At 41.2% G+C, this 25592-nt stretch overlaps 1 protein-coding gene across 1 annotated transcript; it reads right to left on the bottom strand.

Moving 5' to 3' along the window:
- Positions 1-451: 451 nt before the first annotated feature.
- On the bottom strand, positions 452-24591 carry si:dkey-40c11.2 (drebrin-like protein). The gene is made up of 17 exons (XM_056420047.1): positions 24573-24591; positions 20415-20487; positions 14104-14159; positions 13766-13878; positions 12937-13011; positions 8934-9077; positions 8553-8630; positions 8239-8390; positions 6360-6414; positions 5526-5600; positions 5267-5378; positions 4590-5129; positions 2959-3339; positions 2683-2775; positions 2438-2571; positions 1673-1724; positions 452-1558 (listed from the first exon to the last, which is right to left on the bottom strand). Exons 1-17 carry the CDS (start codon positions 24589-24591, stop codon positions 1422-1424), a joined length of 2289 nt encoding a protein of 762 aa, XP_056276022.1. The 3' UTR covers positions 452-1421.
- Positions 24592-25592: the final 1001 nt, after the last annotated feature.

The raw sequence follows: 25592 nt of genomic DNA, 5'->3' as shown, positions 1-25592 counted from the left end.
AATTTAACGCGCAATGAGATGAGACCATTAATATATATTGAAATCTAGTTAAACTCGTGAAACAATTTAATATCAAAATACTACCAATAAAACAGTTATTTACAGTTCAATCTGTCTTCTTACACAATGGAAACCCTACTTTGATATTATTTGTTAAGAGAACAGAAAACACCTGCTCATAATCACTTTGCTGTTATAATTTGAATTATTATTTTGTAAATGCCTTATTAAAAAGAAGTAAACATATAATGTATGTATGTTGTACATTGAATACATTCTTTTTTCTTTTTTTTTTAAATACCTGTGCTTACCTGCTTGGTAGTCATACAGACCTGTGATTTAAAAAACTGTGCTTTCCTTGAATGGATTAAACAAAATAATAATATCCATCACAGTTTCTGTTTGGTTTTAAAAACCATATATGTGAAGAAGAAAACAAACACTTTAAAAGTTTGAGTTTGAAGATGCTTTATATTTGTAAGTTTGGAGTAAATACAAAGAACATACACACCATCAAACAAGCATAAAACATACAAATATGTAAAGAAAATGAGAAGCTCTTTGCCGTTTTTATACATTATTATATACAGTGTAGGTGATTAAGATATAACAGAAGATTAAAATAGAAAGATTTGTTTCCTATCATCTGTGTTAACACAATGCTCTCATTTCTTAAAACCTAGGAAGAATCAAGATGAAACGTAATCACTAATGTATGGAAGGACATCACCACATGAACAAACTGTAGCCCGTCTTAAAGAGTGATGGAGACGTGCAGACGTCAACACCTCTTCCTCCTGCTCGTTCATCTTCTGGGTCGCTGCTGTTCAGGTAATTAAAATGTGCTGCAAGACTGTCGGTAAGAAAACAGTGCTACAAAATAACTCAGGAGATACAGGAAGGTGATTATAAGATGATGTCTGATACAGGTATCTTGATTATATATACCAGTCAAAAGCAGTAAATTATTTTTTAGCAATGCAACGCACAAAGCAAACGCTGAGCAGAATGGAATGCTTGTTATAGGTGTGTTTCAAAAAGACGACAATACACTCGAAAAAAAAATCTGTTTGTGTTTCTCCCACGAGAAACAAGTTTGTGATCCTTTGTCATCGAGATCTGATCCCTCCCACCAACATTCCTGCTGTATCTCAAAAGGAAATAAGTTATTTTGGTCCAGGAAAAAGGTCTCCGCTATTATATTCAAGAAAATAAGGCTGGGTAATTTCTGCATACTTGAGAGCATATTTTGTTTTGCTCCAAAAAACATCAAAATAGAGAGTCACACTTTTCTTTATGCTTTCTACAAAACAGGGAGTCACACTTTCCTTTAAAATAGAGAGTACAAAGTTTCAGTGGGAGGATTAAGGTGGAAATGTGAGATGGTGTCCCTGAGTGAGTGTCTGCATCTCTCTGTCGGTCTATATGGTCTCCACATAATTGGCAGGGAACAAGCCTTGACGGCCATCTTTGCTCCATCCTCTCCACCAGGCTTTGTCCACCGTTTCCACGTCCTTGATGATGTCACCGGGTTCAAAGGAGATCTCAGATTCGTCCTCTGTGGGAACCGCAAGATAACATGGTGAAAACTCACTAATCACGGTGCAATTACTGTAAGTGGAGGCACTTTAGGTACAGATGCATGGCGATTATCCTCTAAATGGCAGCTTACCTGCTTGGTAGTCATACAGAGCTCGGACACACATGTGTTGCTCTGCTGAAACCTGTATGGAGAGGAAAAAGCTGTAATCCTGTAATGCACGTCTTAAAGAATATAGCATTATGAAATCACTTCCATTGAGACTTTCTTTAAATGTAATTGAATCTTAATGATAACGCTGGCAATATTCTATATATTTGTCAACAAGGCCCAAAAAGAAAACAAATGATTAATTTAATTGATATTACTTACAAATGCCTTTGTAGCCAAACCCTGATATACATGTTTGCTTTGCAATAAATCTCAATTGCTCATTAAAAACTATTACAAATGCAACACCTTGACTCCGGGTGGCATGTTCTTCTTTCTTTGAAGAGGCATTGTGCTCTATTCACTCCTACTCTGAATGCGTATTGATCCACTTCTGAAAATAGTCCCCAAAAAATTTACTCAATAATCTGTTTTCTGAAAACTACAGTGACTAACTGTTTTAGACATGTTTAGCTTTTTAAATAAAACATTGACATTTTTTTTAAAAACATGTCTTTAGGAAATTAACATCTTCAATAGGAACCAATCAGCTTGGAGCTGAGTGCTATGTAGAGGGTAAAGAATGAGAAGACTGAGAGAAAATTACGAAAATAACAAAAATATAAACCAAATATTCAACAATATTATTATTCGTTATTAACAAACCAGCTTTGTGTCACAAGATACTGAACAAGTAGAATATGTGTTTGTAGCTTCTAATAGATCTACGGTTTGTGGATAGACTACCTCTTGTCCATTTTCCGAGATCATCCGTTCCTCTTCCTCGCTAGCGTCAGCCTCCTCTTCTGTGCGATGAAGTTCGTAGCACCCGGTCAACTCCGGGGAGCTGAGCTCTGTGTCCGACAGACTCAAGGATCGCTCTGAGGTAGACCAGTGGGGAAAAGTCTTCATCACAGTCCAACCAACATGGCGAATGTGTATATATGTATTATCGCTGTATGATTTTTTTTTAAATAGATCGGTCGCCAAACCTATGCCGTTCTGATTCTGTTCTCCGTTTGTGATCCCATTGGTCGGCACGGCGACGGTCTCGTGTTTCATTACTTGACAAATTGGTTCAGCGTCTGAAATAATGACTCGGTTGTAATCTTTTGTCATAGAGCAGCATATTATCAGATGCAATTTTAAATATTGGAAAGCTTCAGTACATCGTTCAAAAATAAACCGTGTGTGACAGTGTAACAATCAGAAGTGTTGAGAAATGTTAATCAAGTCAAATTAGCAGGATATAGGAACAAGAGGGCTACCAGTGACTGTCGACTCTTCCTCTTTCTCCGGGAGCTCGGCGGGCTCAGAGGGAGTCTGCCTGTCTTCTGATTGATCCTTCTCCGCCCCATCTTCCTCCGCCTTTTTTTCCTTCTGCACGATCTCCACTGAGTCCTCCACTGGGGCCTGCTCAGCATCCTGTTTTAATCCCTCCTCTTCCTCTTCCTCCTCTTGCTCTTCTGCCTCAGTCTGGACTGGTACTACGGTAACAGCACAAGGCTCTAGTTGCGTTTTACCTTCATCTTCTTCATGCTCCTCCACATCCTCTTCCTCATCTTCCTCCACCAGTACAGCCTGCACTTTGTAGCACTTGGCAGTGTCTGAGACCAGCTCAGCATGCACAAGAGTCACTGTGTCCAGGTCTGTTGATTGGAAATGGATATCATGACAAACATACTTGGAATTTCATAAGCGTACATGTTGTAAGCCTGTGGTAGAAAAACTGAACTATAAAGCATCCAAACATTTTCTTTTTCTGGGAGAACTTTACATTGAAGCTTGGCATGACTAAAAGTATATGGTATTACTGTAGGTGCTATTTAATTGTGTCTGGACTGTGAAAATATTCCGAGCTCTGTCTTTTCTATAGAACAGGCCTCGAATTCATAGCATTTACTGGCTATGTGGATTAGGTTTTGGCAAAAGCTTGTAAGTCACTTTAGCCTGGAATAAAATGTTTAACAACCACTACTTCATGTAAAACGATCAATTAATGTTTTTTGGCAAAGTAATAGGCTCTTCTTCACTTTTCTGTTGTTTTTGTGATAATTCCATCATCCCCACACACCTCAAAAAATGAAAAATATATCATCGTATCATCAGATCTGTTAAGTTGTAATAGGTCATTTTGACACATGTACATAGGGAACATTTGTGCTTTAAATTAACACATATAGCAAGATATTATCATAGGAAATATTAGGGAGAATATTGATATTGTTGTTGATGTGTTATGAAGCATAGGGGTAATGTCAACTCTATGTATATGTCAATGGCAGAAGTAATGTTTATAATTGTATGTGTGTTTATGATTATATGTATGCCGCATGAGAATGAAAGTTAGTTTATTGTTTCAATGTTGACACATGAGTTGGAAGCCGGTTGAAGTCCGTGACGCTGCTTGAAGCAGGAGAGTGACATGTGGGACTTTTATTGTGAAAGGGAACTTTCATCACACAGCTGACCGGAAGTAATATTGGTCGCGGGATCATGACGTTTGACCCGGCTATTTTATGACCTGTTTATTACCTGTTTATGACCTGGCCGTAAGCCAACTAGAGTGTAGCATGCTGAACTGACCAATGGAACTAACTTTTAGGATTAAGAGGTGTGGATGCCGTCACTAATAAATACGGGTGGAAAGGGTGAGTTCGTTCTCTAGACGGTCGGAAGGTTACAAGACAGTTCCCTATCAGCTACTTTGCTGTTCGTCTGTGGCGTAATATTCCGGTCGGCCCTACGATCGTAGCTTCAATTTACTGCTTAGACTTCTTGCCATTAAATATTGTTAAACGTATCTATCGGATTCAGATTCTCATTTTATATCGAGCATGGGACCTCCAGTTTGATACACCATAATAGATCCCAATGTAATTGTTTGCGTCCAGCCTACCTGTATTTGGCTGTGGTACCTCTGGAAGAGGAGCTGTTGGAGCCACAACAGACTCGAAGAAGAAAGCCGAGCGCTCCGACTGGGTCGGGGTATTCGGGGTATTAGGGGGCGATGCCGGCAGGACCTCTGGAGGGGACTGAGAGGGGTTGTTATTTACTAGAGTGGGGGACAACGAAGCCAAGAGACTAGGGGAGGCGGGCGGTGCAGAAGGTTCTGTGGGCGACGGGGGTTTGGGCTCAACAACAGCCTGAAGTTGGTTGTCGGCTTGTGGAACGCCGGGCGGAGCTGAAACTGGAGGGGCCGGGCGGAGAGGTGACGTGGGCGGTGACACGGGGGCTCTGGGCCTTTGCGGAGAGGCGACAGCGCGGAAATCTGGACTTGTTGAGGGAGACGTGGCACGGTGGACGGGGGAGGGGGGAGCTCGGGTGAAGGGGGAGACCAAGGGTGAGCTGTAAGGGGAGCAGGACGCTCTCTCTTCGGCTTTAGAGAACATGAAGGCCGTGTCCGTCAGGCTGCGCTGGTATCGCCTGAAGGGTTTTCCTGGAGGAAAGGGAAACGGAGAAGTTTCGAAACTGCAGGTTGTTGTTCTCGTTTCAATCGGCTTGTTTTTGGACCTCGGAAACACACGTCCCCCACGCGGGACCACCTCCGCTCGAGCTTCCACACATTGTGCATACCAGAGCGGGAGGATCCAGGGCTGGTGGGACTTTGTGATGATGATGATGATGACAGCTGCCTGAAGAACTCCCTCGGGTTCATAGAGCGCTGGGACACCAGCTCTGCTGCCTCCTACAGGTAAAGTAATGTGTAGTATAGGCAAGGAATTGAGAGGATTAAACAGATGGAGACAGTTCCTAATGACACACGTGTGGACCATTCAGGCGTTAGACAAAGAATTATTTTTAAATAATGTCAAGTAGTCTGAGATTCACTTACTGCTGCTTTCTCTATGGACTCACTCCGACAAAGACGAGCCCTCATATCTGCCACATGCTCCCTCTGCTGCTGCTCCTGTCAGTGCAGAAATCATATTTACATATCCACGCATTTTGATGTTTTTAATCTCTTCATTTAGAATATAACTATTTGAAAAGGTAGAGGACAAAGCATTTGAGACGAGTGAAATTTCAGTGTTTTGACATCGAGTCCTAATTAATGATACGGTGACTGGAAGTAATTTTTTTTCTTTTCTTTGAGGCAACTGCTCACCTCTCACTAGACACGAGTACAATCAACCTTATGTCACAAATATGAAGTATGTAGTATGATATAATGTAAGCAGTCTGCACTCAACCAAGCTAAACCGAGGTAACTTTACAAAACCATGAATGTACTGTTTAATATACAACACACAACCAAAACAGAGATTTTTTTCGTGGTAAATCCAGTAATGTTTGTGCATTCAGTTATAAACCGAATGATCAGCAGTACATAGTCCACTTTCCCCAGTAAATGTAAATCCACTGTACATTAATTAGTTTGTGCACATCAGTAGATATTGTGGAAAACCACAGTGGTCGTCACATGGATCACATTATATGGATCAAAGGGTCACCAATAAATAAAGAAACAATTTGAGTATTAAAGATCAGACCTCTCACAGCCGAAGGTCAATCTGGTTCTTACACGGGGGTCAATGAGGTCAGGCACTCTGACCAAAAGTCAGAAGTCAGAAAAGCAGCTGTGCCCTTTGACCCTACAGTGCATGACCACTATTCACCATTACAAATTTAAAAAACACATCTTTAAAAGACGCATCTGTTCACTCACCCATTTAAACTTCTCCTTTCCGCGCAGCTCTTCTTCTTGCTCCGCCTGTTTTCTTCTGAGACAGGAAAACACAAGACAGCGCCATGTTACCGTTTCCCAAAGTCATTCCCCAAAATGCAGTGTCACAGAGTATGTGAAACTATTACTAAACACACATAAACACAACACTTGTTTTTGCACCCATTTTGAGATGAAATAAATAAAAGATCTTCGCTTTTGTTGATGCACACAAACAAACCTAATCCTCTCAAATTGTTTACAATCCATGTTAGTGAGCACTTCTCCTAATCCACCTGAAAGGAGTGGCATTTCTAGATGCATGATCATTACACAGGTGTGTCTTGTGCCGATCACAATAAAAGATCATTCTGAAACGTGCAGTTCTATCACAAAACACAGTGGCACAGATGGTGCAGGTTTTGAGGGAGTCCGCCATCGGCATGCTGACTGCAGGAACGGCCACCGGCGCTGTTGCAACTTCTACGGGGGACAGCCCAGGTCTCTTATTTGTCATTTCCTGAGCCGCTATATTGACGGCCGTTCCAAGGCTCTTATTTCTGCTCTGAGGAGCGAGGAGCCGTGATCGAGGATGCACGAGAGCAGCTTTCCAGGAAGTGTTTTAACACTCGACACGCCCCCTCCTAATTATTCAGCAGCTGATCAATAGAGTTTCATACCAGTGAAGACGGATCACAGACTAAACTTATTTTATTATTTTTCTGATTCAGCGTCTGGTTAAAATATATATATATATATATATAAATATATAATATATATATATATATTCCTTATAGATCTGAGAACGTTCTTTCTTTATTAGAAATAATTATCTTTTCATGATCTTGTATTTCCATTTTAATAATGGATACAATTAAAGTAATTTCTGTTCGGTCGCGTGAGGCTGGTGTACTGTTGGGTTTGATGAGTTATATAATTTAAGGTTAACCTGAAACATTGAGTCTAATAAATTAATTCCAGTGTTCAAGAGAAATCATAATCGTAATCTGGATTATTTTATAATGATGTCACAATCAAAATTCCAAAACATACTGACGCAAATAATTCATAAATAAGACGAATGCATTCCGCTGGAAGAAATCGTCCGTGCGCTTATAAGCAGATCACAGATCACCGTATAACTTCCACACAAGGATGATAACGTGATTTACTGGTGTTAAACTAGTGTCTAACACCAGGAAATCAACTGAAAACATTATACAATCATTTCTATCATCAGTGGATTTTTATTGGACTGTTAGCTAAAAACTATCCGGACTAGGAAACAATCGTGTTACACTGATCATGCTGTTAAAACTGAAAGTCATCAGAAACAGACGTCGCTTCACGTGACGCTTTAGAGGAAAGGACATCGAACATATTTCCTTGTTTCCTCTCTCCTCGCACGGTTTCCTTGCAAAGGAAAAGATGCAAGTGAGGAAAACGAGGATGCAATTAAGAGACTTGGGATGTGCCCTACGAGAAGGAGGCGTGTCGCACTGCACGAGGCAAATGTCGGTCACAGCCGATACTGACTAACATGCATTCCTGTAGCCCGAGTCATGTGAAATCCTAATAAATGTTGGTCTTTTCTTGTGACCAGCCCAAGGCACACCTGTGTAATAAGGATGCCGTTCCGTCAGCATCTTCATATGGCACGCAAAGACGCACGTGTTCGCCAACACAGATTCTAACACATTTGTGCACAAGATTTCAGTGAATAAAACCTTTTGTGCGCATAGAAATCTTCCTGAGAACTTCAATTTAAACTTCATCTTTTAACAAGTGTTGCATTCATATTTTTCCTTGGTGCACTTTGTTCTTCAAATCTTTACAAAATGCCGCCACTGGAGGGCACTATGTAAATCGACATTGTTCCTACCTCTGCTCCTCAATCATCTGTAGCTTCTCATTCATCTTCCTGTCCCTCTCGTCGGCATCCCTCCGCTCCTTTGAAACTCTTTCTCTTTCAATGCGACGTCTCTCCTCTGCTGCACGCCTCTTATCCTCCTCTTTCCTCTCTTCCTCTTCAAGCTGACACACACATCGGGAAACAATGGGTAAAGTGTTATACATTTATTTAACTTCTGAATACACGAAATAACTGTCTTCAATAGCTTTTCAAATATACATTGCAATAAACTATATTTTAACCAATTAAATATGGCCAAATAGAGACAGGGTTATTTTCCATACCTCTGCACATGCCCAGAAGGATTCTCTGTTTATTCGTCTCATCTCCATTGCAGCATTCGTTTTCCTGTAGTTAGTACCCTACAAGACAAACGAAGGAATGAATGAATAGCCACAAATGTTGTACATTTTCCAATAATGTGAACAGAGGCATATTTTTTGGTGTAACTGTATTATACTGCATCATTGTCAGTAACTATAATTACAAAAATGTCAAATATATTTCGATATTTTCATGGGAAAGACTGAATAAACATACTAGAGGAAAAAAGTTAAACGCTGAAGTCAGAGGAGGGAAATGTCGACATTATGTTGCGTCTCAATCTGTATATGAAAGTCTCTGTCTCCATCTAGTGGAGAGATGAGGTATTGCAGTAGACTCACCACTAATTCCTCCTTGTCCGCCGACCGAGAGCTCCTTCTCACCCACTGTGTGGGAGTTTGGGCCTGGACCTGACTGAGCTGTGCGCTTATCTTCTCTTCTGTCACATCCTCCACTTTATCTGCACTAATGAACGCATGTGCTTCCTGAAACACGGACAGCAGGGAAGGAAAAAGAGATGGCAAGTAGAGTAAGAATTTGATCCATCCTTACAAACTGTATTGAAGCCACACACACACACTCACACACACACAAATGCTAGAAATCCACACACACACACAAGTATATGCAGACCCTCTTGTGGTTTCCTCTTGGTCTGACTTGGAGTTATGCATAGTTGGAGCCAAACAGTTGTGAAACTGCTTCAGCTATAAGGATTGTGAGAGAGCGATAATCCTTCCTGGCTATAGCGTGAGGACAGGAATGCTTTGGTTTGGATGGTTACAGATGGCAGAGGGAAGGATAGGAAAAAATTAAAATAGGAGATGTGATCGTGAAAGTGAGCAAAAAAAGGCAGGAAAAGAGAGGCCTAGATTTAAAGGTATGAAAAATGACTATTTACAAATCATATTTAAAAACCACAACACCAACACATAGTGTTCCACTGCAGCTATTTCCATGGGGCAGATAGGTGTTAAACATTGAAATCATGCATGTATACAGGCATTTGTATGTGACCTCAAAATAATTTCGATGGAGAGTCAGACCAGGCTTGTTGATAGTGGGCCAGGTATGTCAGCCTCCAACAGGAAACCAGAGTGTTATCTGAGTGACAACGCTGACACTGACACTGAACAGAGCATTCAATGTGCCCTATAATACATGTCACTCCGGTGTATAATCCATATCACTCTAGCTGTCACTGCCAACTGCACACACACAGACCAGAAAAGCAACCCGCAGTGCTGCCAGGGATTCTGGGAAAGTCACGGAAACAGAGAGAACCAAAAATCTACAGCAAAAGCGCCCAGTAGCAACACATGTTTTGTGTTTTACTGACAGCAACCTGGCCTCCTCCTCGTGTACGGTAGTTGATCACGTACAGGATGTAAACAAACTGGCAGGGTTATCAATGGTGTTCCCATCACTGCATGACAGTTCATATGAAATGGATATCATTAAACATGCACGATTCAGTGTGCAGGTGACTCACAGATTGACAGATTTGCATGAAACAGATTTTACTCTGGAGACAAAACGCTCTATATGTTCTTCCTTGTATACTGTACACACATCTAGTCAAACCTTTTCTAACATAAGACAGCTGGGAGTCATTAAGCAGCGTATAGTAAATAACGCCCTCCTCTACCCTCCTCTTACCTTCCCCTCATTATTTCTTTCCAATTTCTTTTCATTTTATGCTCAACCCATTAAACAAGTGCCAATCTGCTTGCTTTAACATTTGATTCTTTCCGTTTGAGCTCTTCGTACCGCGTGTGCAGTAAAGTGCTCTATTAAGACAAATGTGTCACAAATACCCTTATCGATGCTCTGAAAATCAGCTTTGAGTTATAAGAATATTACCTCTCTGTGCGGAAAAGGAGCTGATTTTAGATTGTGGTACGCTGTCAGCTAAATCATTACCATTTTGAACACTCTACTTTAAATGTATGAAGTAGGAGGAAGAAAGTTGATTCATGGACTGTAAGATTGTTACATTAATAGCTTATAATGTTCAACAGAAGGTTCCTCAGTTACTCACACACACACACACACACCTCGGATTTAACTTTATTCTGCTATTACTTCTTTGTAGAACATGTAGAACAATGGAAACATTTTTACTTTAGTTTTCCTAACTTAACGCCACACTTGAGTACAGTATGTAACCGACCCAAATCTGCTGCTGCAGACACTTTAGAATAAACCTCACTGCCAGCTGGGACATGCAGAGCAAGCTAGAAAGAGATTAGGTGAAGAAAATAAAAAGATAAATAAGGAATACAAACTCACAAAGTGCAGAGGGAAATCCTGACTAACTTCATCCAAGGCAATGAAAGCTAAAATTCTAAGAAGACAAGCCACTCGAGCCCCAAGTTATTATCAACGCTCAATGTATGTACGTGGGTTATCTCTCTAATCTTGTTTCTCGGTCGTCGGGTCTGTGGCATCTGTTTATTTCTGCTAGATGTGTACAACAGTAGAATACAACCTTGCCTTGCCTTGGTGACCTCGGTAGAATAATAAGTAGAATAATCATTAACATGTTGTTTGGATCACAGAGTAATTGAAAAAAAAGAAAGGTGACCTGCATGATGTAATGCCATGTCTTGCATTCACTCAATGTAGAAATCCATTAAAAAAATACAAACATTGACTTGATTGATCATCTATGAATAGATTAATCAATATTATCGTAAACACATTTTTTTTAATGGACAAGACACAGAATCAAAGTATGAAGCCTGCGATTAAAGTAGATTGGTGCTTGAAACACAAGACGGGTGTGAGATCTACACAATTACAAATACTGGTATCAGTTGGCATGAATGTTCATTTCGATACAGTGTCCCTACTTATAATGCTATTTTTTTCCATTTGGCTATAAAATATTTCTAAAGCTTGATAGAAACTGTTCAACAAACCAATTTGAGGACTCATTTAAGGAATTTATCCCACGCCAACCCCCGATAGTTTTCCAGACAGAGGTATGACGCAGACTGCCGTGCTGTTTTTAAAAGCTTCTCATTACTCTTTGTCAGCATATGAGGCCAGTTTTCAAAGGTGTTTTTTGCTCATGAATAACGTAGGTAATGAGAACTGTGAATAATCTTGTGACTTTAACAGAGCACACAGCGTGTATCATCCCCACTAACTTTATAGTCAGACTATTTCTGCAAATGCCATCAATATGCTTGGCTATGATGTCCATGGTGCAAGGTGATAGAGTATGTACTCTTTCATTTCTAACCAGCTATAACTAATACATCTAAGTCTGAAATGATGTGTAAAGGAAAATATATATTTTTTTTTTTCTTACAGTTTATGCAAACAACTGTCTGAACAACAATTTGGTCTTGACCAAAAATAGTTTATGTTACCTTTTTGGTTTTCCTTACAGAGACATGTTAGTAGTGACAGTAGTAAACACAAGTTGATTGCATTGCCGTGTGTGTGTGTGTGTGTGTGTGTGTGCTAAGGTTAGGGGTTACAATTCTCCCACAATTCTCAGGAGAAGAGACAATTTTCTTCACTCCACGCCATATTGACCATGTGATCATTACCGTACAATTTTGAAATCCCGCAATAATATGTACACAGGACCAAGGGTGCACACACACACACACACACACACACAAACACACACACAGAGGCGCACAAAATCCCACCCTCTGCCGGAGACAGAAAACAACGAACATTCCACACATGCCACAATGTTGACTGGGTGATGCCTTTATATGGAAACTAGTAAACCTAGGGGTCACTTCAACCACTCCTAGTTGGACTGAAATGCAAAATAAATAATTTGAGGGACCAGATGGAGATAAGAATATGCAGCTAACTTGGTGATGGACAGAGTTCCTGTTTGATATTCTGCATACACACCTGAATCATAAAATCTCTCTTCTCCATTCTCTCTACTTCCTGTCTGTCCGCATTACCACTTGAGTTTCTGTTTTACCACAAACAATAGAGCCCAAACTCAGCTGTCTCCCCCTGGAAGATAGACCAATCGCCTAGCAACCACATGACCGAAACTGCACTACAACAGGAAGTGGAGAGAGGACAGGAAACTCTCAAAACAATACAAAGTAAACTGCCGTGAGTAAATATAGAGTTTTTTTGCACAAAACTGAAAGAGCACAGATTTGTTTCCCTCCAGCAGATTGGGGAACACGAAGAGACAGTGATGTTCATGAGCTGGCCTGCTTCCACCGCTCAACGCCTAGAATGCCACATGTGGAATTATGTCATCTCGCATGCACAGTTTAATGGGGAAACAAAACAAATAGACAAACTACTGGATGAAGTGCACACAGATTAGTAAAGCACATTGTGATGTACCTTGAAGAAGTTTTTGATGGCTGGAATGTGGCTGGCACATTCTGTCCTTCGGAAGTCATCCACATTTTGACCGACCTGCAGACAAACACAGGATGTAGACACGTGCATTCATACCTCTCTTGGAAGGGACTAAAACAGACGAAAAAAAAGAGGAGGAAGCAAGATTGGGAACAATAGGAACAACATGGTTCACCATTTGGATAGATAGCTCACTAAAAACATAAAAGATTATACATTACGTCATTGTGAGGTACAATTTACAGCTTATCCCCACTATGCAATATTATTTTATGTATTTATAGACCTAAAGTTATCATAATGCATGTGTATGTGTATTGTTTTACAGATCTAACACGATGCCACCGGACCAGCACCATTATAAACCTTCTCACTGCATCTGTTTCTTGGACAAATTCATGACCGGATATTCTGTGGAAACATTTCCACGTGTCTGACAATTATCAGACATGCGCTGTGATCCATGTACGACAATGACAAAATAAAATTCTCAAAGTATTTTCCTACATCTGACAAAACAGTACCATAGACTGTGAATAAGTCAAGTATTTTAAGATTGAGAGTATATCGCAGATTAGTGCATATAATGTATATCTTGCGCATAGATTGTTTCTGTGTATGACCACTTGAACTTAAAACCACTGTCTTGGAACTGGTGCATAAAGTGAAATTCTGTGAGCATGTGTTTGTGCACCTGCTATTTAAAAATGTACGTGCAATGCTTATATGTGATTTTGTCGTTTGTGCTTGTATGCGTGTTTCTTTCACACTATGAACTCACGTGAGCTCCATGAATCTGTCGGCCACTCACCCAGCTGATCATAGCAATCCGAGGGCCTCCTGCATCCACACTTTCAACTTTGCACAGTCCGTATTGAGGCTTGGAGATGTGGAACTTCTCCGCCAGCTCTGCCACACCACCCGCTGCAAGGAGAGCCAAATAAGGAGGAGTTGGAGTGAACATAGAAACATGAGACTGAAATGATCCATTTTCTCTCAATCACAAGTTTTAAGAGTGTTAGAATATTCTAAAACCACAAGAGGACATGTGAATTCCTTTCAGGCAAAAGTGAAGAAGCTGACAAGATTCATTGTTTTTTCAAGTTTTTAAATTCTAACAGGCATACCACATATGACAGTCCGCCTTACCTCCTGAGTCAGCCAGTTTGAGCTTGTTGGAGACCCCATCATATGTGAATATCGCCCTGTGGACATACAGACAAGCACTCAGGTGAGCCACTGAGAAATGTGAGTGACAAAGAGAAGACAGAAACATTCGTAAAGAGTGTCAACAAAACACAGGTTGAATTTTTTGATCTAATAAACAACTCGTGTTTTGATTTCTGTATACCCAAAAGTAAAGGCTCATCCAAAACGTCCATGTCCAAGAATGAGCATGTGGCCAGCGGGGTATGCCATGTGTTCATCTTTCATGGTGCACAGGGGACACACAAAGACACGCACACATGCGTCGCCAGATGTTTTACAGCACAAACTCGCAGTGCAGTGCGAAGCATCTCGACAATGGACCAACAAAAATCAATTGTCTTTAACTGTGACACATGCACGTTACCTTTTGTTTCCTTTCCCAGAAGCCTTTACAGTACAGGTGCAAAACAACAAGGCGCTTAGCAGCACAATAACCTACATTCACAGTATTTACCTCAGAGATGGCTTCTGAATGTGAAAAGAAGAAGTCAGTGCAGTTCACAGCGACAGGTTTTTTTGACATGTTGCAGGTGAAAACCTGTCCTACCGCACCCTTCAGTCAATCAAACCGCAGGTCACTGTGGCAACTCAACAACTCATAACGTGTTGCCGTGATACCAGTGAGATACAACTGAGCTGCTGAACAAACTACGCGAGTGCAGCTGTTTGTTTTGAGCTTTGTTGCAGAATCTCCAAGGCAGAAAAATGCGACTTAAGGATCAACGACAAGGTGCTTTGGTCCTTGTAAAGCTACACATTTTCCTGCAGTGATCTATAGAAATGGTTAGTTTAGAGTCCAAAATGATGCCCATCTGCTATTTGACATGACATGCTACTCACATAATCCTGATTCATGTGTGTGTTTGAAGCTCAACTGGGGTTAAATGTGTGTGTGAGTGTAAGGGACTTTACGAGGTGGCCTGCAGAGAGATAAATTGTCACAGCTTTATAGGACTGTGGTTGTGTGTGTGTGTGTGTGTGTGTGTGTGTGTGTGTGTGTGTGTGTCTGACTGTGTGTCTGTGTACATTTCTCTCTGTAGGACCCCTGGGGGTGTGTCAATAACATCTGGAGCTGAGTGGCAAGAGTGTACGGCCACGAGCAGTTATTACAATAGGCCAAAGGTGAATGTTCTTCTGTGTTTGTGTGTGTGTGTGTGTGTGTGTGTGTGTGTGTGTGTGTGTGTGTGTGTGTGTGTGTGTGTGTGTGTGTGTGTCGGGGAGGAGGGAGTGAATGAGACTGTGAGAATGCATCACAGGGGCGGAGAGTAAAAAAGAAAAGATTTATCATAAAAGGATTTGGCCTTCTATACAAAATCTATGAACTGTAAAAACAACAGCAGTTTGCTTAAAGACTCACAACTGGCCAGCTGACTCAGTCGGCATCTCTGAATCACTCTGTTATTTTTTCCTGATACAACAAGTCTCCGTCTATCCGAAGAACAAAGAGCGACAAAAGTCAATCGCTATGTGTGCGCGAGTGTTCTGAGGACAATACCCATATTGTGCGCCCTGCCGAGCAAGTTGCCCACTGGCCCTGCGTGTGTGACGGGCTGAAACTGATTTTTCATTTGGTTTATTGTGCTGATAGTCGGGACAGGTATTTACTGAATGTATATCAAATCAGCGAGCAAGAACAAGTGAAAAATCCTGGAAACATTCTCCAGGGATTTCTGCCATTGTGTCAGCTTTGGGTCAACTGGGTCTTTCACATATTTCTTCAGTGAATAGTCTGTGTGTGTGTGTGTGTGTATTTTTTATTCAGTCAATCCAATACAATACAATATTATTATATATAATATACAAAACAGAAAGACTGAAAAGGTATAGGTAGAAGCAACATATGCTTATATATTCCTATCCTAATTTATTAACAAACAAATCAGAAAATTAATATAAAATAAAGAAAAATAACAAAGAAAATAAAAAAATAATATATATATATATATATAGATATACACATATCTTCCATATAAATACATTTCAATCACACTGATAACTCTCAAGAATTGTTTTATAAATAATTCCTTTGAAAACCAAAAAGGAGTTCACCATTCTTATATCCATTTTAACGTTATTCCATAATTGGACCCTTACAATAGAAAGAAATCTTCTTTTAATCACACTTTTAGTCACAATATTTATAGAAAAAATGCACTCTGTTCCCTCATTTGTCTTAAAAGCATCAGGGGCTTAGACACCAATCCACATTTACTGATCCTTGGTCCTCAAGACATTCCTAAAGGTCACCATTCACAAGCAGTCAAGGTCAAAGATTAGTGTGTCTCTGAGGGAGTCTTAATTGCATGAGCAAATGTTCCACCCACAGGGAACCGGCTTGCACATAAGGATGCTCTGTGATGTGGGAGGCTCTTTGTTCTGCAGAGCTTCCACTTGGATGGAATTGGCAATGGTCTATTTTTCAGGATTATTTTCTGTTTAAGAATTTACTTCCTATAATCCTAACTTTACAAACAACCAAAATAAAGAATTATTATTCTTTTGTTTTTAAGTATAAATATGACCTGGTACCTTTATTATTAATTCAGCATTTAGAAGAACCATAAATCCCCACTTTGCTACTACATTATTTCTATGGTTCAGGGAATCGTCGTTGCTGACATGAAATAAGGCCCGCGATAGTTCACAGTTGCAGATATTACATGTTTTTAAAACGGTGCTTTTACTCCAATGCATTTACTATAACAGAGGATAACATCAAACCCTGCGGTAAACCCATGGTTGTGAATCTGGATATGCCAGCAGTGTGAGGGACGGTTCTCCCTCTGTACTCGCTACACAGACGGTGAAGGTGAAGATTCACACTGCAAGTGCATTCCCTGATGAAGTGTCTCTGAAGCAGTTTCTCTCTCTCTCTCTCTCTCTCTCTCTGTTTTTGTCTGCAACTTGGTTAGCTTAGTGACTGCAATGTAGTACTCGAAGTATTCAAAATCATTCAGAAGTAACAGAGCAGATAGACCCCCATTCCTTCGCACATGTAGGTTTCATGAGAGCTACACTGACTGATGAGAAAAACAGACTCTCTTATGTCGGTACTCCAGCCCTCAACCAAACTGAGCCAGCTATGACCTCAGCGCTGAGAGGGAGGGAGGGATGAAGGGCGGAGAAGAGACATGTGAAATGTAGGGAAAGAGGCCATCATCTAGGGGAGTGAGGGGCATGCAAAGGGAAGATGGTGAGGCAAAGAGAAGAGAAAACAATGATGGCATAATATGAAACAACATCATCTTTTCTTTTTTTTAAGTAATTAAAAATGAGGAATTAAATCTGTGCATCATTACCACAGCCAGCGACGAAGAGTAGCTCTAAAACAAATAAACAGCCATTCATCTCAGCGTAAACAGAGACAAAGGCCCACATATACAGTATATAAACACAGACATGCACGCACACACACACACACACACAATATACTGTAAGCCTGAGCCAGTAACAATAGGGATTATTTGCTTTGGAGCCCCTATAATACCTCCAAAAATGCTCCGCTCTACCATTTCAAGATGAACATAACAGAACCAGATGGTGAGCTGTGCTGGAGAATGCCTTGTTTTCACTTAATTCAGGCATTCCAGTACACCAGGCTAAAATATGAACCATTACAGTGTTGTAATATGCAGGGGAAAAAACACAATGTACACACTTCTCTTGTATTTTATTTCTAGAGATCTTAAGGGGGATTTTCTTCCCTTGTACTCCCATCCAATTTTGTTTTGATACTCTCAAAGAACACATTTCATTGTACTTGTCCACTGTTAGACAACAAGAAAAAGCTAAATGAACCTATGAGAATGTATGTTTGAGTCTCGGAAGCAATATCCATTTCTCATAAACCTTGTTCCCTCTACCGTCGCCTCTCTGTCCATATATTCTCTATCTCACCATCATTACTACTCTAAATTCATTATTCTGACCCCCGTCTCCGACAACACATATTTCTTCCCCTCCTACTTTAAATCCTGGAGCACAACATACCTCTTTCACAAGCCAGAGCAATATCTCCTCCTCATCTTTTCTCCCTCAACTCCACACATCCTACCCTCTGTGTCTCTCTGAATCTGACTCTGATCTTGTGGGCTCACGGGTCATTTATTCATTCCAACTTTGCCAGCGGGGGAGATATGAGAGATTTGTGGTTATGGATGCTGTTGCGATATGATAAACTGCACATGAAGAGAAAGATATGAGAAAATGGATGAGAGGCGAGGAGCTCCCCTCAGAATTCACAGCCCAGATCAAGCTCTCCACCAGATCCATATTGTGTTCCTGTTTGCCTTTTTCTCCCACATATCACACACACACACATCCCCAGTGGTCCCACCAACTCTCATGGAAGACATTCGACATGTGATTTTAACAATGCAGCCTTTTGAGTGCTTTGTTCATGCTCTAACTTCTTTCAGATATTCACTGCATCTACCTTTCCACAAGCGTCCTTCTGTTCATTTCATTTGACATCATCTGTTTTCTCTCCCCTCCCCCATCAGCTCCCCAACTTCTTACTCTTGGCTCGGAGCTGACCTGGGCTCAGTGCTATTTTTAGTCTCTCTGTCTACCTCTCTAGCTGTCTTGGAGTGGGGAACTCAGAGATGTCCCCACAGCGCTCATTTCCTCTCGCCAAACATGGGCACGAAAAGTCCAGCCAGACTCGACTGCTGAAAAAAGAGTCTCCCCCCCCCACCCCCCCACCCTGTCCGGCATGTTGCTCATATCGTGTCCATGCGGCGACCCCAGTGGTGCGCGCATTCCTCCGTCCGAGACATGTGGAGGTTTATGGGTAGAGGTTGAGAAATGTGAGTAAGCGAGAGGAAGTGACGGAACGAGAGTGTGAGTGGAGAGTAAGAAAAGGAGAGAATGGCTCTACATTTGCAGGCGTGGATAGAGTGATAGAGCACCCTCAGGCGATGATGCATCGCTCTGACTGAATAGCGTGGCACGGTAAGCCACAGGCACATTTGAATTGTAATGTACTGAAAGATGTTTCTCGGGAGCATAAGTTTACATCTTATTCTGTTCTAGTGGAGAAATCCCTACACAAGGCATGAGGACCGTCACATCCCACAATGCCAAGTACTTAACACCGCTGTGACCCAATCAGTGCTTCTCTCTTTGGCCCCTCATTAAGTGATGGAGCGCAGATGTCAACATGATGTAGACTGCTGTTGAGGGTTGGTGCTCATATGAACACCTCTGTACTTATCCAACTCAGAGAAAAACTCCTGAGACACAGGGATAAGGGAGCAAAAGAAAAAAGATATGTGATAGAGTCTCTGGAGAATGGAGAAAGGGAATATTCAAATAAAACAAATAAGGCAATAGAATACAGAAAGGGATAGTCCTGGTTCTCAAACTCATGGCTTGCTGCAGAGGATTCAGTAAGGTGCCCTGCAGAGAGTGGGCTGGAACAACTGTAATCCCCAAAGACCAAGCAAGAGGGCCCCTTAATACGAAGGGGGTTTAAACTCAGCACTTTAGTCTCCTGAAGGACATCTTAAAATGTTGAGTGATATTCATTCTACTTGCCACAAATAAAATGCATCGTTGTTATTAATTTAATAAAGAAATGAATTGCTATTGTATTGTAGAGTTTAGCTCTCTGGAAAACAATGCCGCTGTGCTGACAAAGCCACAAGGCAAAAAGTAGACAGAAACCGAAGACAGCAGCTATGGGGATGTTTGTGGAACCCCCGAATTATGTGGGGTGAAGTTACAGATGAACAAGACAAATATCCTCAAGTAGTATGTGGTTATAGGCGTACGGCGAAATATCGCTTTGCTGTCATTTCAACTGCCAGACCAGACAACACTTAACATGCCGCTCTCCCACTGAGATGAAGTCCAGAGCAAACCAGGTCATGCAAAACACACAACTTGCTTTGCATGCTTTAAATACTTTTGCAAACATTGACAGTTGAACTAAAGGATGTTGGGACATGTTCGAGTACCGTGACCTCCCGTTAATCCACATTTACAGCAGTTTACTTTGTATTAAAGCTGCTTTGTCCTTTATCGTCTTGTTTTTTGTACTCTTGCAAAAATAAAAAGAGTGAAGTGCATGTACATGAACATTTAAAGTAACCTGTACTGTGTCACAATTAGAAGATGTCTGTGTTTTTATATCTTACATTGATGAAGTAATGCTATAGAGTTGAGAAATCATGTTTGAAACTTCCACGTGAGTCAATTTGAAGAATAACTTGGCTGCCTGACCCAGAAGACTGAATAAGAGAACTTACTCAGATCCACCCACTGAGTAACACTGGCTGATGTGCAGAGTGTTTGCCTGGGTGGAGGACACAGCAGAGTCCCCTGGAGACTATTACAGACCACTGCAGCTATTTAGCCTGGAGGGAATGGAGAGAATGGAGGGAATGGTAGATAGTGAGAGAAATGACAGAGGCGGCGGAGAACAAAATTAGAAGAAAGAACTGAAAATGTAGCACAAAAAAGAAAAAAAACATGAGTAAAAGGTGAAACAACAGAGTGCATAACATATCTTCGGTGGGGGTGAGGTAGCAGGGGGCCGGGGGAGGGACTGAATGGAATGCTGCTGACAGGAGGAGAGGAGGGAGGAAAGTGTCTGTTCTCAGCAAAACACAGAGACAGAGCAGTTTAGAATATGACAAACTAAACAAATAAGTAATTACATTAGTGCTAAGGACCAGATGGAAAAGAGTGGGGGATGGACAAAGAGAGACAAAAGCATGCGGCTGTATGGTAGAATTCAAAATGTCCAGAAACAAAAAACAACAGACACAGAAACAACACATCAGAAGTAGTGAGTCTGGGGTCTGACGTCGCAGAACAGGAGTGAACACCGTCATCAGGTAACTGCAAGGCAGTGCTTGAAGTGGTTGGTCTTGTGTTGAAGCAAATTAATGCACAGATAACAATAGCCAGTCATTGTGCAAAAACAGCTGCAAGTGTACTAATTACTTTGCCACCACATTCAACTCTGTGTAATATAATCCCCACCATTAAGAAAGGCAATAGTGTCAGTGTAGGTGTGTGTGTGTGTGTGTCAGAATTAAACACAAAATGTGAAAGCAATAAATATTCCCGCACCTGAAATGCCCCACTATTTAATAATCCTTGGAAAGGCTGAAGCATGGAGTAGCTCAGTCTCACTTTTTTTTTTTAAAGAGATTCACAGAAATCATGTCTTTCTTTCTCAAAGCTATCGGACCTATCTCAATTCAGCAAGAGGAAATAGTCTAGACCTCCCTTGTTGTGTGTTACATACTGGATGTAAGTGCTGATAACAGGATGCTGGTGTGGATGCACACTAAATGTGTGTAGTAGTAGATCAAACAGTTCATTTACTATCATGTGAGCTGCATATTATTGGATTTTCAACATCATTTTAAACGTAGCATTAGCATTAGCGAGAATACAATAAATGGAGTGAATGAAAAAAACTATGTTATTCTGTATAGCAAAGTGAATAATAAAAGTGTTTGGAATAAAGTCTTGGTAGGAAGGACATTCTCTTCTGTGTCTCTGCATGTGTACGTGCCGCGCAGTAAAAGAGACGTGTTCGATTACTCATTTGCATGTAAAATAAGAAGAGGCCTTTTCAGTCTTGCCAAATGTTTGCAATTTGTTAATAAAAGAGAGCAGCGGTGAAATCAGCGTTGAGGTTTAATAGAAAGTGGGTACACCAAGTTCATTGTCAGGAGGGTGTGTGCAGAAGAGTGATGGTGCACGTGGAGAGGGAGTGCCGACCTATTCAGGTTGGTGAAAAGCCACTCAAAGATCGGGTTCACGCTGGGAAAACGATGAAAAGCAACAGGGGATGTAGATAGGTATAAACGGGTAGACTTAGAGGGGTGCATTTAACCATGGTTGGGAACAATGGGAAACAGCCGGACAGTATTGGAGGTTTCCAAGGGGGCTGAAGAGTATGCGTTGTTATTGGGTGTCTAGTTAGGCGCATTACAGGGTTCTCTATGGGGTGAATTGTTATAACTCTTACAGGTTGGTACATGGTGTGTTCAGAGCTACGAGAGGATGGATGGCAAAATAATGACCTGCCCTACACCTGCCAGGGGAAGGAGGAAAAGGAGATGCAGCGAGGAGAGGAGTGAGAATGACGAAGAAACCTCTAAAATTGTGATCCACTGAAATTACTTTGGCATTTCCTGTGGATGCTGTCCTAAACGGCTTACTAACACACACACACACACACACACACAAACACAGGAATAGCCTCATGTTTCTTTACACAGTTATAATGAGTTCATTAAAAACATGATGGCATCTTATCGTCAACCATTTCCTTTTCGAAAAACAAACTAAACTCTCTCAAGTATCACATACCCACTTAGAGCTCATTTGGCTTCTCGGCTGCCTCTCTCAGTGCTTTGATCTTCCTCTCATTCCTCTTCACCTGCCCCCTCACATGTACCCTTCGCTTAGCTCTGTCACTTCCTCATCTCCAATCATTCTGCTGTTCAACAACCTTGTGAAAAGGCCATCTCGCTGAACTTGTCTTAACTCACTGTAATGATTTCTCTTTCCTCTCACGCGTTGTCCTTTCTCATCTCGTTATACCTCCGTTTTCCTGACCAAGTGTCCTTGCCCATTCATTTGCACTTCTTTCCCAGCCTCTTCAATCCCTCTCCACTTATCTCCCCCGCTTTATTCAGTCTCTCTTAACAAACAATCTAGTTTTTTTTTCCCACCAGGGTCGTCAGGACAACAGAGCATTCAGACTCTCATCACCCCCACCCCCCCCACACACACACTCACAACCATCCACCAGCAGCAAGTGAACAAACAAGACAAGAAAAAGTGGAGTTCCCAGTCAAGGCGCTGCAGTGTGACTTTGCAAGACACTCATAGTTAACCATAAGATTATAGGCGTGGTCTTCCTTTGTAACCATGGCGAAGGGAGAAACTGTTGAAGCAAACGATGGGTGCGTCATTGAAGTGGCTCAGTGTCAGCGTGTTTCCGTGTTTATATGTTTGCATGTGTCGATCCACACTTGCATGAATATGTGTGAAAGTGTCAGATGATCTCATCACTGTAATTAGAAGCAACACAACAATAAGCGTATTGTCTGTGAAAGTATTTGTGACTATCAGACACTTCAAGCTCACGGAAAGACGAGACGCAGCCAAACAGAACGTGACGAGATGTTGCGGCGTGCCCTTGGTGACGGCTCCACCACATGAATGCAGGCTCAAGACGCCCGAGAGGAGCGACTTGAGAGCACATCCTAACTTTTACGAGAAGTGGAGCATTTTTTCTAGATTTCACATATTTGGTTTATTTCTGTAAATAAGACAACACACCTGTTATCTCACCCACAATAATCTTCAAGAGGTTACCCTCATTTGGCCCGATTCTAAGACCATCTGTCCTGAGTATTTATTTGAGCAATTACACAACTGTGTGGGAGCTCACAAGAGAACATTGTGTCTCACTGCATCCTGTGTGGCACATTGGTAGGTGACTCTCATATCTGCAATGCTAGAATATGAGTAAAATTGTACCTGAGTGTCAAAAGCTTGGTTTCACAAATTGTATCTTTGTAAAACTCTGCAGATCAAGTAATTATCAATATAATAATCTATTTCTGCAATATCAATTTGTTGCTCGGACGTCGCCTACAAGTACTTTAGCTGGGCTTAGAAAACACACAAACACACACACACCGTATTCATTCTCTTGCCAATGTTTAAAGACACACTAGAATACAGATGTGTATAGACAACTATCTGACACACCCTTGGAAGCACCACACTGTCTGTTACACTCAAGGCCCATTAGTTAGATTAAACAAGCAATTCACCTCAGCCCAGCTTCTATTTTTCATAGCATTTGCCTGAACAATTCATCTGGTTTCACAAACACACAGACAATGTTTCAGCCTTGGTCGTGAGCTGCGAAGGGAAACAATAACATATTTGTTGAACTCACTGCCGTGGGCATAAACAGGACAGATTTCCAGTGGAAACAATGTGCAGAGGGTAACTGGATTAAGGTCAACTGCTCTGAGGCACTTGAATGAACAAAAGGAGGATTTGACAGAAAGGTCAGGTGTTGGGTTGACTGACAAAATACTTATTGGTTATTGTTCACAGCGATCTTTAAACAAACCTTTTATTGTAAAGAAAAAACAAATATGTGACACCTTGAAGAGATCTTTGTCATAGTAGCAGGTCTTTTGTGTTTCTCTTGAAGTTATTTTGTTACCAATAGAACATTGACACAGAGAAGAAGTCATGAAACATTAATTACCAAACTTTTGCATCTTCTGTGGGGCAATTACAAGTCATACTTCAAACAACACGGTGTCAATTTGTGGTTATGTACCCAACAGTTTGCACATATACAGTATAAAGTATAAACTATACTTCAGTCAGGTCTCATCATGACGGAGACCTACCATTACCCTGCAGCTTCATCTTAGACCTCAAATGAACCTAAACAATGTTTAGGGCAGAGTAAGCAGTTGTTTAGTGATTACTGTTAGGGACATTCTTGAGAGAATTACATATAACAGCCATTAAAGCCATTATTGTCATCATCTTCCAACATGCCACCCACAAACATGCTCACACAAGCAGCTAGGTAAGCGTAGGGCTCTCTTCACCTTTTTGCTTTCAGGTGCAAACTGTAGATCTTTGATATGGGCACTATGTTAGTAGCATGCAATAGCTTTTAAAAATGTGTCCCAATGGAAAATTTACATGAATTATGTCAGCCCTAATGTCCCACTAGAAGCACTCGAATGTCCCAAGCACCACTCTGGTGAGCCCAAGTTCGTGCTTGAGTCAATTAAAACCCCTCTGGTGAAGCAAAGTTCCCGTCCAGCTAACTCTTGCAACAGTGGTTTGGCCTGAGTGTAGAATTAATCCTAATCCTGACTCCTTTGTGATTGTCACTGCTGCCCCTTGTAGAGTCTGTGAACACTATGCTGTGAAAGGACGCCCCACTATCCGATTTTAAGGCCCATGAATTATTGCAATTGAAAAACACCGAAACTGGTGTTTCTGCAGCAAAAATAGTGTGACAAGTGATAGGATACACGCCTCATTGGAAACCAAAGGACATCGATGTCTCACAAACATTGCACCGTATTGAACAAGAAGCAAAGATAGAGCACGACAGGGTGACACAGTGAGATAGAGAGTGGACTGGGCATTGGTCCAGTTTAACTTCCCTTTGACTTCCCATGAAGTTTATATTAAGAATCGATCAAACGACTCCTTTTACCCTTTATCGTGATAACAACACGGTGTGCAGCCTTATCCTGAACAGCCTGAGGAAACCAACCAGACTGCTTGCTTTTGTCTGATTTCACAATGAAGCGTTGAAAAGGATTTGTTTGAACATAGAAAGGTGTGACCACTTTGACGAGGCTGGCTCGGGATCACACAACCATTTATCATTCAGTCTCTTCCTG

This window comes from Pseudoliparis swirei, chromosome 7 (assembly GCF_029220125.1).
Source record: "Pseudoliparis swirei isolate HS2019 ecotype Mariana Trench chromosome 7, NWPU_hadal_v1, whole genome shotgun sequence".
In the NCBI taxonomy this organism is placed as follows: Eukaryota; Metazoa; Chordata; class Actinopteri; order Perciformes; family Liparidae; genus Pseudoliparis; species Pseudoliparis swirei.
Note: the sequence above shows the minus strand (reverse complement) of the source record. Positions and strands in the feature narration are given on the sequence as shown.